An 18,831-nucleotide genomic window follows, 5' to 3' on the forward strand; every position below is an offset into this window, starting at 1 on the left:
TTTTGGAAATGCTATACTTTTATCAACTATTGATTCGTTGCAGTGTGTAGCACTGGTCAGTAAGTAGAATTTTATTTTGAAAGTCATGACAGGAAGTTCTAGTATATCCGGCGGCGCATGCGTAATGCAACATACCGACAGCTAGAAGAGGAAACGGCTAAGCTAGTTAACTATTAGCTAAAGAAAGCAGTTATTTACAGACAAACCCTACGTTGAAATGTTTCGGAGAAAACTAACAGCGCTAGATTATCACAACCCCGGTACATTTGACTGCACAGGTAAGACAACACTTGTCAAGGAGCTCTTACATTTGGTTCGGGGCGTTAAACGTGGAGCTGGCTAACGTGTATGCAGGTATGAGTCCTGTCATAAGATATAACGAAATGCCAGACTCCTTTTATAAAATAGTTGTTTCATGGAGCTATTTGACTGACATAACTATAGGTATTTTAGGACACAAGATAAAATCTTTTATTCGGCAGTACTGTTGGCGCAATGTTTGCCCCTTGTGTCCACAGTTTTATTTTCATATTTCCAATCTCATACTTTGTAACGTTTGCGAACTACAACGCCAAGTGTCCATTGTTGTGCAAACTGTCCCTCTGCTCAGATGAGACACAGTTCAGGAACTGCATCGTGTGGCTGGAGGACCAGAAGATTCGACATTATAAGATAGAGGAGCGAGGAAACCTGAGGAACATCCCGAGCTCAGACTGGCCCCAAGCCTTCCACACGGTCAGAGCATCTAACTTGTAGGAAATGGCACCTTAAAGCTGATGTGAATGGTATAATTAATAGTACTTCCACTATTGTTGTGTGCAGTACCTGCAGGACCTGAACTGTCCGTTCGGAGGTGAGCAGAAGCCGGAGGCAGTAGACTGGTTACTGGGCCTGGCTGTAAGATATGAATATGGAGACAATGGTGAGATCATAGCAGCCTTGTTTGAGTTAGTGAAAAGTTGTGACTGGTTACAGTGACTGTTGCCTCGGTACCACTACTCTGTAATCCTGATGATGACCAGTAGATGGAGACATTATAAAGGGAATAATGTTTCTAATGATGCCAGCTCACCAGTCACGGTGCCATTTGTCAGTAAAAGAAACAAACAAGATGAAAACTACGCTAGAAAACTCCAAATTAATGAGCTGTTATTCTTTATAATAAAACACTGTTTCAAAATAAGGACTTAGTACCTGAAAATATTAAAGTGGTGTTGCAAAATGTTCAATCATTATTACATCACATTGGAGGAAATTGTATTCCATAGAAAACCAATAAACAAACTAAGTCCAAAAAGGTTCACATAATGTTTATATATATCCCTGTTAGTGTCCTCACATTATGATGTGCGTTTGTTGGGTTTCCTCAGTGGACAAGTATAAGAACTGTGAGCCGCTGGCAGCCTCCAGCAACAGTGACAAAGCAGTGGATCCTCTCCTCAACCTTGACAGTAAGTACACACACTTCTCTGCCCGTCCTTGCTCTTTGCTTTCACACATTTGTTCCTTCTTTTTGTTTCATTATTTTGATCCGGGGTGAAAGACGTCATTTGTTTGTGTTTTTCAGGTAATTCCCCAGATTTCAAAGCAGGAGTGACGGCTCTGGTCAACATCCTAAAGATACAGCGACATGATGACTATCTGGTTATGCTCAAGGTGGGAATGTGTCTTAACTTATTTTCTCTTTGCTTTTGATTCAAGCTCTTAAGAATACATCTTTGTTGTTATTGTTATTATTATTATTATTATTATTATTATTATTATTATTATTATTATTATTATATACTTATTTAATAGAAAATTGTCATACTAATCACTTTGTCTGTTCTCATGTATCCTGCCAGGCTATTCGTATTCTGATCCAGGATAGACTTTCTCCAGAAGCCATCACTAAAGCCAGCAACAACAGAGAGGTATTGTGATATGTTGTATCCAGAATGATATCTTGAGATTTCTCAAGTCCTTATATTAAAACCTTTAAAGTAAAATGTGCATTCACAGTCATGTATATATGTAACATGTACATATATACATGTATATTCGTGAGGCTGCCAGCGGCTCACAGTTCTTATACTTGTTCCCAGGGAGCTCCAGTAGCTTTGGACAAGCACGTCTTGGGTTTTGACACTGGAGGTGAGTGTTGCTTTTTAAGAAAGGAAGAGAAAATATTTTCTCTTTATCCCTTCAGTCATTTAAAAAACATTTCTTCTCAGATGCCATTCTGAACGAAGCGGCTCAGATCCTGCGCCTGCTGCACATCGAGGAGCTGAGGGAGCTCCAGACCAAGATCAACGAGGCCATCGTCGCCGTTCAGGCCATCATAGCCGACCCCAGGACAGACTACAGGCTGGGCAAGGTCGGCAGATGAGAGCGAGGATGAAGAGGGACGCTGGAGGAAGGGAGGGAGGGACTCAGCCAAGGGAATTTCAATTTGATGTGGAGAGGAAAAGCCTGCCTTTGTTGGACATAAATGAGTTTGTATTTTCTGACTGATCAGATTGGGAATTTGAAGCAAATGCCAAATTTTCAAATGCTGTCTTTCATTTTTGTACTGCAGCATAGATAAGTTTACACTACACCTTCCACTAGTTTTTGATTGTTTAGTATTGGAGTACTGATTTCTGCTAATACGTTAAGTCATTAGTTTGTTTTTCATAGATTTGATAATCTCCTGGCTGCCACAACCTCTCCCTCTATAGACACCACAGAGAAGCTTCTTAAATATTCAAACAGATGGTTATTTTTGTGTCTTTTTTTTTCCAGAGAAAACTTTTTTTTCGCAGATGGAAAAAAAAAGGTTATTTTGAAATGTTTGATGCTGTGTGGGAAAATATATAAATACAGCTGAAGAGTTGGCTCCTGTGTTTCCTGTTAAGCATCAAAGTGTCAGACCTGCAACACAATAATCTCCAAAAAGTCTGTCAAGTACCAAATCACATTTTATTGTTATAAATATCACATCTTATAAAAAGATAAAGATTTAAAAAGTAGTAGTAGTAGTAAAAAATATTTGGCAAAAAAAAAAAAGAATGTAACATCCTTTCATCGTGTGTGAAATACAGATTATAAGTGCAGAGATATGGCAGGACTGTAGTCGCTGTGATCTGACTGGGAAATGGATTACAGAGAATCAGATTACAGTAATCTGATTACAAAACCTATTTCAGTCAATTATGTTCCATTCAGCATACTTTATGGAACTGGAAAATGAGAGTGGGATCAATCTTCTCATTGAACTCGTCTTGAGTATTTCTTTTTCCACAGCTAAAGAATGACAGAACTTTGTCTCCAACAGTTTAAAGTCTCTTCAGCCTCATACATTTTAAAATCTGATTTCATTGTTCTGTAGCTTTAATCGATAGAAAAACAAAAACAATTTGCATACAAAAATACAGTAAAAAACAAAACAAATGAGGTATAAAACAAATTTACAAAACATTATTTTGGGGTTATATCTTTATGGTGAGATAATGGGGGCGGGGCGGGGCGGGGTGAGTGGAGGGGTTGTAAATTTGCTCTGACGGTAGATCTGGCAGCAGGAAGCCATCCTGCGCCCCGCTGAGTGTCCTCTTTCTTCGGAGGGACACTGGAGAGACTTCTTAAGGTGGTCCTCCCCTCTGATCAGGAATCGTCCCAGAACTTCAGCACCAAAGGACCCTGCAGCTGCCGGTCTGTCGTTAGTGGCTCCCTGAGACACCAATCAGACATTAGAGGACAAAGTATACCTTTGACGCACATTACATTTCTAATTGAAGTACACACCTTTTTCTTTTAGTTTAAAGCTCAGGTGGAAATGAAGAGGGAAGGTCTGATTAGCTTCCTGTGTGACGGGATGAGAGCCTAAGTGCTGCAGTGTCCTAATGACAGAACAAACAACCTCCATCCTGAACAAAGAACTGCACTTAACAACTTGTGGCGACTGAGAATTATCTCCGTAAAGAGCGTGTGTGTGTGTGTGTGTGTGTTCATGTATTCAACAATAACAGCTTTTGAGCCTCTTACAAGCAGCTTCCAAACCCTTAACAAGTGTTTAAGAGCCGTCATCATGCTCACAATTACACCACACGTCCACATCTTTGAAGCGAGCGGCTGTTATTTAGTCTGAGGATTTTGAGTGTGAGAGGACGTGCAGGCGTGACATTTACAGCAACACACGGCCGTCATTCTACCATTTGGAGAGTCAGACAGCACAAAGCTGAATTGTGCACGCATTTTACACTCTGCAGATGTGTGTAGCTTTGACAACGATATCTGCCAAGGTGCTACTTTAGGGATTATCCTGTGTTTAGACGGCTACTTTGTACTTTAAAGGTGTTTAACACGAGGCTTTGAAAGGACTTGAAGCCATCTGCAGACATCAAACATGACACACACAAACACAAAATATAGGCAGAGGGTCGCAGACAGCTGTGTGATCACTGTTCATGGTGGATGTGAAGTCACCACACAGTGGAGCAGAGGGGCTCAGCCAGCTGTGTGATCACTGTTTTCTGGGTGCAGGGTGATGAAACAACAAACCTCAGTTTCTCCAGACTGGTCATTTATAAATATTTACTTTATGTGCAAACTATATATATTTTAGATCTAATTTGATTAATTAATGTTTTTACAAATGTATATTCAACACTCCAGTGACAGTTAGTTTGTAAAGTGGTATTTGATTCATTTGAAACATTTAAAGATTCCCTTCTAGACATAAAAATATAATTTATCTGATATATTTTGTTTAAATACCTCGTTAAAAATGTTACATTACAAATTACATTTACTCCTTCTCACTGAAGTACAGTTCATAAAGGTTTTTCATACAGCGATTGTGTGTTGGCCGCTGCCACCATGCGGGTGACCTACACTCAACGTGCTGCTTTTGATAGCCGCCTGTATAGACATCGTGTAAGACGTTCATTCATCCTGCGTTTCCATTACACTTGAATGCACCAACTCGCCCCTCTGTGGGGTTAACTGTGTTTACTGTCTGTGTCAATGCAGCCTTCAGGGTTACGGTGACATCTGGTGGGACGTGACTGATGTGGTGACATCACTGCACACAAACCAATGAGCTCACTGTCTGCTCACTGTGTGTGTGTGTGTGTGTGTGTGTGTGTGTGTGTGTGTGTGTGTGTGTGTGTGTGTGTGTGTGTGTGTGTGTGTGTGTGTGTGTGAGAGAGGGCGTGTGGTTGTTATTATACAAAATTACACACCTGAGACAGTGTGTGTGTGTAAGTGACAGAGAGTGATAGTGTGTGTGTTTAGCGTTCACTTCATTTCACAGTACACATACCTGATAGACAGTGGGTGGTTGCTATGGCGATGCCGTACAGGTGAGAGCGCTGGTCGGGCAGGAATTCATCAGTGATCTGACTGCTGTCTTTGCTCACTGCGATCACTCCGTCCCTGAGAGACAGAAGACGCACAAAGACCGTGAGGACGCTTCATACTGATCAGCTCATTATTAGTGATGAATACACAGGAAGATAAGATGGCTACCTCCTCCAGTCAGTGTAGTAGAAGTGGCCCCTGTAGTAGACCATGCTGAACGGGTAGTTGAGGCTGGGGTGGACCACTCTTCGACCGGAACCATCCGGGGACACACACTCTAACCGCTTCGTACCTGACGGACAGAGCAGAACAGAAACAAGCGTATTACCTTTGAGCGTATGTATATAAAAAACATGTAAATGAGGCGTCATCATGTGGTCACGTTCACACTAATATTCCACTATTTTTCTGAATATGACGATAATATTGAGACATATGGATGTTATTGGGGTTTGAGCATTCTTTGGACATGTAAACGGCACAATATGCGTCTCAATTGAACTTTTTACTGCAGTTTGCCTGTCAACGGTCAGCTCTGTGCACCAACTAGATGGATGCCCAAAGAAAAGCCCACATTTCTGATCAGAAGGAAAAACACACCTACTTTTAAACATAATGAAACCTGGAGAGCTGGATATCAACAGGTGGACAGTGGTGGTAGTCGTGTTTACCTGCATCGGCCCAGCAGACTTGAGCAGAAGAAGAGTCGTACGTCAGAGCGTTTGGCAGCCCGATCCCGTCAGACACCACCACCCTGCGGTTCTGACCGTCCACCGACGAACTCTCGATCTTTGGAGCCTCTCGGTTCCAGTCCGTCCAATACAGAGTACTGCAGAGAGGAAAACAGGAAAAAGGGATTAGAGAACTCTTAATGCATATGTATCTTCGCTGGGTTTGCATCATGCTGACCGCTTAAAGTGGACAAATAAACCTACTTTTTGTAGCTGTTTTTGCATGGACTTTATTTTGTAACAAGTTGCGGGATCTGGCTAATACAAGGAGACAATAGGAACCCCCCCCCCCCCCCCCCCTCCAACTCACACACAAACACACAGACACAGACACACACACAGTATCTAAAGGTACAAGGGCTCAGGGCTCCAGGGACCAGCTGTCTCGTGCTGATGAGGTCACGGTCAGGTTACTTTGTGCGACGTTCAACCTTTGACCCCAGCTCTCCCACTGCATTTTTTGTTTCATCTGTATACATCAGCATTTTCAATTTCAAATAAACCAGTTCCGTCATATTTCTCCTGATATGTTTCTGTGATGAATCAAATCATATTTTAGTGTTTGTTGTTGCTCAGCAGGATGATAAGAGAGCTTTAGGCAGAGTGTGTGTGGGCTGCTGATGACACCATGCTGCTTTTCATCTGTAGATGATGGTGTACATGTGGGCAGTCCGTTGGGAACTACAGGTAATACACACCACATGAGCAATCAACTTACACACACATACACCATGTGTTTATGAGTCTGTACGTTAATTAATCTGAATGTATGGGAGAGCAGATGTTGCTGTATAGGACATTCATTCACATGTACATGCTTTTATAATGTGTGTGCACGGTGTGTCTGCTTCGCTGTGTGTGGTTGTGTGTGTGTGTGTGTGTGTGTGTGTGTGTGTGTGTGTGTGTGTGTGTGTGGGCAACATGTGCAGAAATGACAGAGCACATGCTTAATCATAAGTGTACCCGTGTGAAGCAGTAATTACGTTTAGGACTTGGCATTTTGTCAGAACACACACACACACACACACAAATAACATATGTATTATGCACACACACACACACACACACACACACACACACACACACACACACACACACACACACACACACACAAACACACGTATGTACTTGGCCATCAGTCAGAAAATAAACTTTAAACTGTTAAGGAATAATGTGAAACACACATTTGATGTTTTATGATTTGAGTTATTACTGCTATGTTTAATCATTTGTACACACACACACACACACACACACACACACACACACACATACCTGTTGATTATGTGATTAGTTGCAATGATGAAAAGCAGATGCTATTCCTGTAAAGCTGACCGATGGCGGCCTCATGCTTTCATTGCGTGTGTGCGTGTGTGTGTGTGTGTGTGCGTGTGTGTGTGACTGTCCAGGATTACAGTTTTTTACAATTGCTAAAACACTAAACCCCATTCTCTGAACCAAATCATCAGTTGCCTAAACCCATTTGTCGAATCAACCACTCTTTTAGCAAAACCCTAAACAAGTTCAAGTAGTTAGACACTATTTGCAAAACTCTAAACGCATTCTCCTTTACTTTAAAACACAATTCCCACTGTGATGCACATTTTGCAACACAACAACTCAAAATTGTACACACTTGTTTCTAATGATGTGATCAACCGATTTAACACACTATTACAAGTACATACACAAGTTCAGAGTGCACACGTGAATACCGACAATGGATGAAAACATTTTGAGAGGCAGAGGAGGAAGAGGTAGAAGAAGAGGAGGAGGAAGAGTACAAGTAAGAGGTGATGGGCCAAGAGGAAGATATCAAGGCCGTGGAAGAACCAGAACCATCATTTCAGATGCAATCCGGGCAACGGTCACAGACCATGTTCTTGTTCATGGCTTAACAATGAGGGAAGCAGGACACAGAGTAAGTTCTCTGTGGCCACCATCGTACGAGCATTCAGAGAAGACAACAGGTACAGTTAGAGATTGTTTGAATGTGATTCTATGGAAAGGCCCCATGAATACATTTTTGTAGATGAAGCAGGGTTCAACCTGACGAAGAGGAGAAGGAGAGACAGGAACATAATTGGCCAACGAGCCATTGTGGAAGTCCCTGGCCAGCGTGGTGGCAATGTCACCCTTTGTTCTCCACCATCATGCAACTTTGGGGCCTTACAACACCGAGCATCTTCTCACATATCTGAGTGGTCTTCAGGATTTTCTGATTGAGGTTCGGGTTCCTCATCAGGCTGGGCCTCCTATTTATGTTGTAGTTTGGGACAATGTCAGCTTTCACCGTGCAGTCCGCATACGTGAATGGTTCAACATCAACCAGCGCTTCATAAATGTTTGCCTTCCATCATACAGCCCATACAGAGGAGTTATTTTCTGCGTGGCACTGGAGGGTCTTTGACTGGAACCCCTACACCAGGGTAAACCTCCTACAGGCAATGGCATTGACTATTTTGACTGGAAAAGTGCATGATCTGAAAGCATTGTTTGATTTGTGCCAGAAGAGTCTGTGGTTTTGTGAATGTAGCCTGAGTTTTGTGTTTTGTGTTTAAAGTTTTGAGAAAATGGGTGAAGGTTTCAAGAAATGTGTTTTAGCAATTGTAAAAAACTGTAATAGCATCAGTAAATCCAGTGGAGTTTTCTTGGCTCAGTTTGGTGCTTCACCGTCAGAGAAAGCCCTAGAAGTCACTTCTATGACAGAATGATCAAACATGCGTTACTAAAGGGACACTCCGCCCAAACCCCATCGATTGTCCTGCGATCGTCTGTCTCATACTGATGAAGTTAAAAAACCAGACTCAACAAAAATTTGAAAGCTTTAAATATAATCTGCACTAATAAATTAGCCACAGGCTTTGTTGACTCATAGACCGTCTGAGGACTTAAATGTGTTTGTCATGGCCGTGGTAATGGGCTGAAAACCATCTGTGCGCTGCCTCCTGATGTAAAATCACTCAGCATACAGTGAATTCTCACTGTGCCTCAGTGGAGCACCTCCAGGATGTTACACTTGATCGTGAAGAGAGTATGTGGGTGCTTGTGTGTTTCTTGCTCAGGGAAAAGATTTACACATGTTTGCAAATCCAGACTAACCCGTCCCAAGCCGTGGCAGGTTCTGTAGGTTTAAGTGTGAGATTCTTTTGAGAATTTTTTTCAGTTAAAGCAAGACCAAAGAAAAAATGCCAGAAGACAGAAAGACAACAAGAGATGCTGGTATTCTTTACCCGGTGGACGAGACCACTATGATGGCTCGAGGGTTGACCAGGTCTGTGTCAAACAGCGTCCGCCTCCCACTGCCGTCCAGGTTGGCGCTTTCGATCATGTCAGGGTTTGAGTCGACCCAGAACATCAACCTACGTTTGACATCCACCGCCAAACCTTCCGGACTGACCAGATCTACATGGAGCAGGGAGACCACACAGAGGGTTTTGAGATCATTTCAAACATACAACATCTGTACTAGAAAGGAAGGAGTGTAAATGTGAGTTCTTACTCGTGTTAATGAGAATCTCTGGCTCGGCACCAGCTGCCATCAAAGCTCTGTTGATTGTTCTTGCAGACAAATCTGTCCAATAGACTTGGTTGTCTTTGCAGTCATAGGCTATACCAACAACTATGGAACCCTGGACACACACATATGAACATACTGAGCATAATGACTTAAGTCAACGTAATTACAGCCACTTCAGTATTGATCAGGTCCCGCTCGCCCCTTTTCTGTTCTGGTGTTCTGGTTGTGTCTCGTGACTTCCAGTTGCTATTATTGGCGATCGCTAATACAAGTCAAAAGCCTCACAGCTGTCTTTTCTTAAAGTAAGGAACACACATCCACATTTATGAGGAGTTATGATATCAAATTAAATGACTCATTTGGCACAACGTTGTACTACCATGTTAACTAGCTTCGTCTACATTGTAGCAGTAGCTGGTAGAACTTCTCTCATTAGCTATGCTGCGTAGATAGCGGTCTTCTTCTAGCTCTGACAGTCTTTGACGCTGTATGTTATATTATTAAACTGGTCAGATATTTGCTATAATGAAGGTGAAAGGTGGTCACAAGCAGATGTCCGCCTACATAACGCCACATATTCCCCCAGTGAGTAGGAGCACTTCCTTGTTGTTGAAACAGATAAGGTGCTATTGTAGAGATAACAGGCTTTCAAAATGGGAGATAATGTTGAGTAAATGTTTTTTGGAATGATCTATGTGCATAAGAATCAACTAAGAAAATAGATGTCAGAAGTACAAATGGCCAGAATAAGTATAGAAGCGTGTTCAATTGTCTCTTACATGTAGAGTCAGTAGTGTTTTAGACCGGGTTGGATCCAGTCTGGTCCCGTTGAGAGGTAGTGCTCCTATCTTCTGTCCCTGAGCGTACAGCAGTGTGATGTCAGTGTTTGGAGGAGGGGTCACATCTGGGCGGGGTAATGGGCGCGCGGTGGGCGGGGCCACTGAGGGAAGGCCTGGGACAAGAATGAATGGGTTCAAAAAACACTGTAGTTTTGACCACAGAAACAGACATGTAGTACAGGTGAAAGATACTTACATGCTGGTTTGACCACATCATGTGAGCGGGTACCAGGAACCTCCCGGCCGTCCTGGTCCACACACCAGCAGTAAGTGGTCTCTCCATAACACTGGACTGGACTGAGAGACAATTCACTTTCTCAAGTCATTTGTTATTAAAAAACTATTTAAACTGCTGTTTTCTGTGTGTGTGTGTGTGTGTGTGTGTGTGTGTGTGTGTGTGTGTGTGTGTGTGTGTGTGTGTGTGTGTGTGTGTACCTGAATTGTCCATCTGGCTCGCACTGAGGCACGTATTGTTGTGCCTCTGGTTTCCCACCATAGTGCTCAATCAAACTGGCCCTCCATCGCTCACACACACTCTCAGGGTGCTGTGTCGGAGCCACAGGGACTGAGGGGGACAGGAATCAAACAAACCCAACGCTGTTAATGTTTTTAAAGTTAAATATAATGCTGCATGGTTGTACAAATTACAATTTAGATCACGTTCTGCTGTAATTTATCATTATTTAATCATATTTTAAATCTATATCTAGTTTATATCACAGTAATAGGTGGAGCACTTGATTAATGGTGTGCGGAGGCCCTCTGTTTAAAGAGGTATGAACACAAACACATCTTGCTTTTGTCAATAGTGTTTACCTTGTAAAATCTCTTTAATAACTCACTTTATAGGAGAGCTTTAAAACTAAACCTGAAACCACTTACGGCCTCCACTAATGTTTATACTGGCCCCTCTTGCACTCTCGCTACAGTTCTAATGTGAGACTGCAGTTACTAGGCTAAGAAGGAGATTTGGATAATATTTGATGGAGAGGAAAGAGAATAGCTTTCTAGAGAGAGATCCGAGGTTAAGAGAGAAGAAGACTAACCAAACAATTAAACTGATTAAACTCTCCGTAAGCTTTTCCAGCAGGATTTACTGTAGTGGTGGTTAGCATGCTGCAATCCAGTCGTATGAATCACATGGTTTTACTTCTATTTACTGTTTAACCACATGAGCAACTGAAGTTAGTGGTTCATGTGTCTCTGACGTCCTTCCCACAAATCGACAGCATGTGGATTGTCCACTAAATCAATGATATTTCAATCCTCAGGCTGACTTAGTGTGTTGGCAAAGAGCTGTATTACTTATGTGGACACACACATTTGAGAGTCTAGTGTCTGTGTTTGCCTATGTCACGTACACTTCTAAATTTGGTACAAATGTAATTTAAGAATCAAACTAAAATAGTCAAATTATGGGTTTAATAATGTTTCTGGTATCCACTTCTGATTTGGACCAGAGGATATGAATCCCACACTTAAAATGAGCAGGAAATGCCCTCGCCGCCCTCATCATGAACTATTACAGAGGAATCTCTGAATACGGCTCCAGTGCAGTGGCTTGTGGTCGTGCTGTGCAGCTTCCAGGTGGGAATGAGTGCAACTGAATAAGAGGCAAAGTGGTAATGACACAAAGATGTATGAGTTCGGATAAATTAGGCCCAAAGAAATCTGAGCACGTGTTTGTGTCTGTGCAGCATCTGTCGGGTGTAACACTGTTTTGTGACTCAGTTGGTCAGCAGCTCGTCTTGTTTTGGTTTGGTTGCCTGGCAACAGCCTGCTGCTCATCTTACCACGAAATGACCACTTCAGATGTTTGGACGGTCATAAATGGAATTTACAGCGAGCCCTGAATTTATAGAAAGGCCTCTGTGTGTACATTAGAGTGTGAGTGAGAGAGAAGATCACACAGAGAGAGAGCGAGAGAGAGAGAGAGGATCACAGAGAGAGAGAGAGAGAGAGCGAACGAGACAGACAGACAGACAGACAGACAGACAGACAGACAGAGAGAGAGAGAGAGCGAACGAGACAGACAGACAGACAGACAGAGAGAGAGAGAGAGAGAGAGAGAGAGAGAGAGAGAGAGAGAGAGAGAGAGACAGAGGATCACAGAGAGAGAGAGAGAGAGAGAGAGAGAGAGAGAGAGAGAGGATCAGAGAGAGAGAGAGAGAGAGAGACTGACAGACAGACAGAGAGAGAGAGAGAGAGAGAGAGAGAGAGAGAGAGAGAGAGAGAGAGAGAGACAGAGGATCACAGAGAGAGAGAGAGAGAGAGAGAGAGAGAGAGAGGATCAGAGAGAGAGAGAGAGAGAGAGAGACAGACAGACAGACAGACAGACAGACAGAGAGAGAGGATCACACAGAGAGAGCGAGAGAGAGAGAGAGAGAAAGAGAGAGAGCGAGAGAGAGGATCACACAGAGAGAGCGAGAGAGAGAGAGAGAGAAAGAGAGAGAGCGAGAGAGAGGATCACACAGAGAGCGAGACAGACAGACAGACAGACAGACAGATAGAGAGAGAGACAGAGAGAGAGAGAGAGAGAGAGAGAGAGAGAGAGAGAGAGAGCGAGACAGACAGACAGACAGACAGACAGACAGACAGAGAGAGAGAGAGACAGAGGATCACACAGAGAGAGCGAGAGAGAGAGCGAGAGAGAGGATCACAGAGAGCGAGAGAGAGAGAGAGAGAGAGAGAGAGAGCGAGAGAGAGGATCACAGAGAGAGCGAGACAGACAGACAGACAGACAGACAGACAGACAGACAGACAGACAGACAGACAGACAGAGAGAGAGAGACAGAGAGACATAAATCTAGAAATACTGTCATAAACAGCCATAAAATATAAATATTTCTGCCATGTTTTTACGAATAAAATGTGACATAAATCAGGCTATGAATGATATATGAACAAACCCCTCTGTAAAAACCTTCAGATAGATAGAACCTATTATGTTTAAATATGCAAATTAGACATTATCTAATGCTAACTTTTGATGAATTTAGGAGAAATCTGCAGACACAAATAGACAAAATTAGCAAAATAAACTCCTGAATGTGTATTTTGGAGGTTTTCTTCTCACTAGTCTGAAAGAAGAAATGATTATGGTGTATGGTAAATCTCAAAATTGAGATGTTTTTGCATGCAGTGTCTCGTCTTAAAGGAATAATTCTTAGTTAGATGAGAATATCACTTATCACTCTATCTATTGATCTTCTCCTCTAACTCTCGGCTATTCTAACTATTCTTTTAATCTGTGTTGTATTTGGCCTGGACACAACGCGTCTCAAGCAGCTATAACAGTCTCACCTGGTCTGTCACAGTCTACAGATGCTGCACCAGGTGATGTCCTGGTTCCTGTTCTCTCCTGTCCCCTACTGTCCACACACCAACAATGTCCAGTGGAGCCGTGGCACTGAAATACATAACAATCAAAAACAATTGTATCCATAATTAACAGCAACAGAAACAAGAGAAACACACACTTAGTTTGCAGAAAAATCCCAGTTTTACCTGTCGAGGTAGGTATTGTCCTTCTGTGTCACAACGAGGTACATGGGCTCCTACTATAGGGTATCCCTCTGGACTGGTGGTCTGTACACCGTCTCTGTGCTCTTCACAGGGAGTTTTAGGACGCTCTGGTTCATCTGGAAAACATTAACAAATCTATATAAACAAGGCCACTATCTCCACCAACACCAACTCTATGCAGATGACACTGAACTTTCATCAGTTGGCTGCTGGAGTATCTTCATCGCCTTAACTTAAATGGAAGAAAACTACGCCGATATTCTTTCTTTAAAATCCTGACCTCTGACTGTGAAAGAACCAAAGAATCCTGCATTCTGTCCAACACTCGTATTTACTGCATTTAAGACTTTTGGGTCAGTCAGCGTTCTTGATTTGATGTACTGTACCTGTTTTGTAGGAACTTAATTAATCCGGACCTCTGAAACCGCTAAAATAATAGTGACTCCTGCGCTGATTGTTATTTTGGTACAATCAATGACAACCATCTGGCATGCATCATATACTTTTTTGTTCTGTGGGTTTGCAGTCTACAACATTTGGCTTGTTCAAGCTCTGCCCCATGTCCTGTATGTATATACTATACATACTTCTGGCTGGCCTTGTATAGGATTCTTGTGAGCCTGTATGAGTCATCCACTATGACATGCTTCTTAGTTGAGATGTTGAAACAATCTTGTTATAGCCACTGTAGCACTCATACATGAAACAAACTGCAGTCTCACCTGGTCTGTCACAGTCTTTAGGTTGTGTCCCAGGTGATGTCCTGGTTCCTGTTCTCTCCTGTCCCCTACTATCCACACACCAGCAATGTCCAGTGGAGCTGTGGCACTAACACAATAATGAAAGGTCATTTAGGTATTATGTCTACAGTTTGTTTCAAGTTACTCAAAGTAATATTATTTATTATGCAATGCTAACCTGCAGTGGTAGGTACTGTCCTTCATCGTCGCATTGGGGCACATAAACTCCTACTACAGGATACCCCTCTTGACTGGTAGTCTGAGCTCTGTGTCTGTGGTGCTCACAGTGAGTTTTAGGACGCTCTGGTTCATCTGGAAAACATTTACAAGTTTACAAAAGTTATTAAATTGGTGAAAGGTGGTTTTAAACTGACACCTCAAATAACCCCCTGTTCTTCTTAACCATCATCCACCGTTCTTCTCCACCCTCCCAGACATCCCTCACACTTCCCCCTCCTATCACAGACTCCCTGCAGCATATGAGCCATGCTCAGACTGCTCCTTAAATCTCATGGTTGAAAATCTAAACAACACCTTGTCATCTACCCTGGATATTGTTGCTCCATTAAAGGTAAAAAAGAAATCCACTGACAGAATCTCCCCATGGTTAAACAACAGCAATGTTACTCAGACTAAGAGGACTTGTAGAGCAGCTGAACGAAGGTGGAGGAAAACTAAGCTCCGTTAACTATGATATCTACAAAGAATCCATGGCTGCCTATGGTAAAGCAATGCAGCTGGCAAGAAAGGATTACTTCTAAGATTATCACTGAGAATGCTGGAAATTCTAGAATACTATTCTCGACTATTAACCAACTACTGAACACTGCCCCCACCCCTCCGCAGTCCTCTGATTCAAAGTGTGAAGAACTCGCATTGTTCCTCAATAATAAAATAACTTCAATCAGAGCCAGCATCACTTATGATGCAGACACAGAGAACATCTGCAAACATTGTGATGTAACCATGGGAACATTCACCTGCATCACATTAACTGAGCTTCATAAAATCTGTGATGGAATGTAACTATTATAACATATAGAATATAACTGTTCTCCAGAAAATAATTATGGATTTAATATCATTTTCTATTTTATTTAGTTTCCTTTTAGCAAAACACTCTGAGTGAATTTGAGTTCCCTCTGGTTAACAGTTACGCAGTGAATATGTCCAGGACTTTACTGTGAAATGTAAGAACTTTTGTCAAAGTTTATTGTCTTGGTTTCGTTGTTTTATAAGTATAAGCACAACTCATAACCCTTGGCTCCACTATTTTAGTGTCCATTTTGACGTGATGTCCGGTTTGCACAACGTGATTGGGTGATGTCCTTATTCGCAAGCTCAGAAAAATCAACGTTCATTACGGAAAATAATTTTTCTTTCCCGCCGCAATATTCTGGTTCCGTGTGAAAGTACTCATGACGAAAAACAACAATTTGAACAAATATATGACGTGCAAATGAATCCTCTTCAAACCTCCTGCTTCTTAGTTGAGATGTTACAACCAGATGGACATATCCACCCTGAGAGTTTGGATCAACATGAAAGTCAACCAAACGAGTCTTGGGCAGCAAGAATTAGCAGTCTCACCGGGTCTGTCACAGTCTTTAGGTTGAGTACCAGGTGGAGTCCTGGTTCTTGCTCTCTCCTGCCCCCGACTGTCCACACACCAACAATGTCCAGTAGAGCCGTGACACTGAAGCAACAGTAGAAGATGATTTAGGTAACATGTCTACAATTCTATTCAAGTTACTCCACACAATGTCCAAAGATGTTTACCTGCAGTGATATGTACTGCCCATTAGCATCACACTGAGGTACATGGGCTCCTACTACAGGGTATCCTTCTGGACTGGTGGTCTGCACACCGTCTCTGTGGTGCTCACAGTGAGTTTTAGGACGCTCTGGTTCATCTGGATAAGGAAGAGTGATACATTTTTAGGTGTTACGTAAGATCTACTCATATCCTGCATCCCTTCTGACTGGGCTCCTAAAGTCCCTAAGTCTCATTCTGAAAGGTGCACAATGTTTAATTTTACCCGCCATAGATTATCTACTAACACTCATCCCATTCATGCCGGCTTCCCATTTAGCTAAGACCCAATCAAGGGACAACCTCCGGGTCTGAAAAGTGCCTTAAACCTGCATTCTCTATAATAGCCAGCAGGGGACGACTCCTCTGGTTTGCAAAGAGAAGTCTTGTGTAGAAATCTATGAGAAATTGACCTGACTTCACACGTGATTTATTACCTCAGTTAACATTTTCTTGACACGTTTATGTTTTCAATCTTTAGTTTAAAGTCTTCTTCAATACAGAATGATGTTCATTTAGTAAATTATTTTCCCACTAGAATAGATAATAAAGCAGCGTATGCTTTAGGGTGTGGCTAACTTATGATTGACAGGTTGCTAGCACAGCGTCGCTACTATGGCCTTGTTCAGCGTACGGTTGTATTAAAAGACACTCTAAAGCAGGGGTCCCCAAACTTTTTCCTGTGAGGGCCACATAACTTTTCCCTTCTCTAATGGGGGCCGGGGTCAGTTTGTAACAGAAAAAGTGTGACGATCGCAGGGGTGCCTAAACGTAAACAGTTATTGTTTTCCAGAAAGCCACACATAACATTGCTGCTTGCTATCAGTTGAGCAACCCGAAAGCTGGCCCGAACGGATGACTGGTTCAGCTGAGCTTGGCGTACAAATGTATTCTGCTGAGCTAACAGTCCACTTTTTAGCTTTGAGAGTTTGTCTGCTCGCATTTGGCCTTGCAAGTTATCATACTTGTCTTTGTGATAGGGTTCATAGTGTCGGCGCAGATTGTATTCTTTGAATACCGCCACCGCCTCTTGACAGATGAGACAAACAGCCTTTTCTTTGCATTGAACAAAAAAATAATCGTTTGACCACTGCAGGTTAAATACCCTGCATTCTGAATCAATTTTTCTCTTACCTAACCTTTTCGCCATTATTTAGTTCTATTTGACAGGGGCTAGTCTAGGATTCGCGTGGCCAGACTGAAAAAAAAATCATAATGCGTCTCTGGTATTGTTCAGGGGGCCGGGCCAAATGTGGAGGCGGGCCGTAACCAAGCTAGCCAGTGCTAGCATTAGCTAATAGCGTAGCATTTGCTATACTAACAGTACCTCAACTCAAAGCATAAAAATGTCAGTCCACAAACCCATGACGTCACAGGGACTACGTCCACTTCTTTTCTACAGTTTATGGACCCAATATCTAAATGTGTCTGTTCAACAAGTCATGTGCAGCTAGAATTAGCAGTCTCACCTGGTCTGTCACAGTCTTTAGGTTGTGTACCAGGTGATGTCCTGGTTCCTGTTCTCTCCTGTCCTCTATTGTCCACACACCAACAATGTCCGGTGGAGCCGTGACACTTAAAAAAACAATAATAGTAATCATATTAACAGAGCACAGACAGAGACAACATATTTCTATACATTGAAACCAGGTCTTACCTGTTGAGATGTGTACTCTCCATTAGTGTCACACTGAGGTACGAACACTCCTACTACAGGATATCCCTCTGGACTGGTGGTCTGTACACCGTCTCTGTGTTGCTCACAGTAGGTTTTAGGACGTTCTGGTTCATCTGGGGATTTCCCATTTAATAATAGTAAATACATACAACAAATACCTTAATGAGACAAGTCACCAATAACAACTCAGTGAGCTTTTCTCTTCTCACTTAAATTATACTGTCCCTCACCTGGTCTGTCACAGTCTTTAGGTTGAGTACCAGGTGGAGTCCTGGTTCCTGTTCTCTCCTGCCCCCGACTGTCCACACACCAACAATGTCCAGTGGAGCCGTGGCACTGGAGCAATAACGATTGATATTAAATGATGGTTTTATTTTTCTTCATATTACTTAAAGTTGCATGAAATTCAATAAATGAAACTATTAATCTGTCACCAGATTCTAACCTGTAATGATCTGTACTGTCCGTTAGCGTCACACTGAGGTACATGGGCTCCTACTACAGGATATCCCTCTGGACTGGTGGTCTGTACACCGTCTCTGTGCTGCTCACAGTGAGTTTTAGGACGCTCTGGTTCATCTGGGGAGATAAAGATGGACAATAGCAGGATCATAAGAATATTATTTTAAGCATTTATAATACAAGAACCCTTTCAAATACATTGGG

The 18,831-nt window shown here is 42.4% G+C and overlaps 2 protein-coding genes across 2 annotated transcripts in view; one reads left to right on the top strand and one right to left on the bottom strand.

The window, feature by feature from the left end:
• The first annotated feature begins 94 nt into the window (after positions 1–94).
• Positions 95–2,855, top strand: rtraf (RNA transcription, translation and transport factor). The gene is made up of 8 exons (XM_029444986.1): positions 95–278; positions 611–735; positions 823–922; positions 1,371–1,451; positions 1,568–1,656; positions 1,845–1,913; positions 2,085–2,133; positions 2,214–2,855. Exons 1-8 carry the CDS (start codon positions 218–220, stop codon positions 2,366–2,368), a joined length of 729 nt encoding a protein of 242 aa, XP_029300846.1. The 5' UTR covers positions 95–217; the 3' UTR covers positions 2,369–2,855.
• A 66-nt stretch (positions 2,856–2,921) lies between these two features.
• Positions 2,922–18,831, bottom strand: part of nid2a (nidogen 2a (osteonidogen)) — a 46,569-nt gene continuing 30,659 nt past the window's right edge. Inside the window, exons 22-40 of the mRNA XM_029444948.1 lie at positions 18,611–18,744; positions 18,396–18,501; positions 18,145–18,278; positions 17,957–18,062; positions 16,454–16,587; positions 16,265–16,370; positions 14,853–14,986; positions 14,657–14,762; positions 13,917–14,050; positions 13,713–13,818; positions 10,845–10,974; positions 10,606–10,706; positions 10,350–10,522; positions 9,553–9,682; positions 9,284–9,455; positions 5,991–6,148; positions 5,488–5,611; positions 5,282–5,394; positions 2,922–3,688 (exon numbers count right to left, since the gene is read on the bottom strand). Of these exons, the coding sequence (XP_029300808.1) occupies positions 3,678–3,688; positions 5,282–5,394; positions 5,488–5,611; positions 5,991–6,148; positions 9,284–9,455; positions 9,553–9,682; positions 10,350–10,522; positions 10,606–10,706; positions 10,845–10,974; positions 13,713–13,818; positions 13,917–14,050; positions 14,657–14,762; positions 14,853–14,986; positions 16,265–16,370; positions 16,454–16,587; positions 17,957–18,062; positions 18,145–18,278; positions 18,396–18,501; positions 18,611–18,744 (2,312 nt within the window). The 3' untranslated portion in view covers positions 2,922–3,677. The remainder of the gene's footprint in view (positions 3,689–5,281; positions 5,395–5,487; positions 5,612–5,990; positions 6,149–9,283; positions 9,456–9,552; positions 9,683–10,349; positions 10,523–10,605; positions 10,707–10,844; positions 10,975–13,712; positions 13,819–13,916; positions 14,051–14,656; positions 14,763–14,852; positions 14,987–16,264; positions 16,371–16,453; positions 16,588–17,956; positions 18,063–18,144; positions 18,279–18,395; positions 18,502–18,610; positions 18,745–18,831) is intronic.

The sequence above is a fragment of the Cottoperca gobio genome, chromosome 2, assembly GCF_900634415.1.
Source record: "Cottoperca gobio chromosome 2, fCotGob3.1, whole genome shotgun sequence".
NCBI classification, from domain to species: domain Eukaryota; kingdom Metazoa; phylum Chordata; class Actinopteri; order Perciformes; family Bovichtidae; genus Cottoperca; species Cottoperca gobio.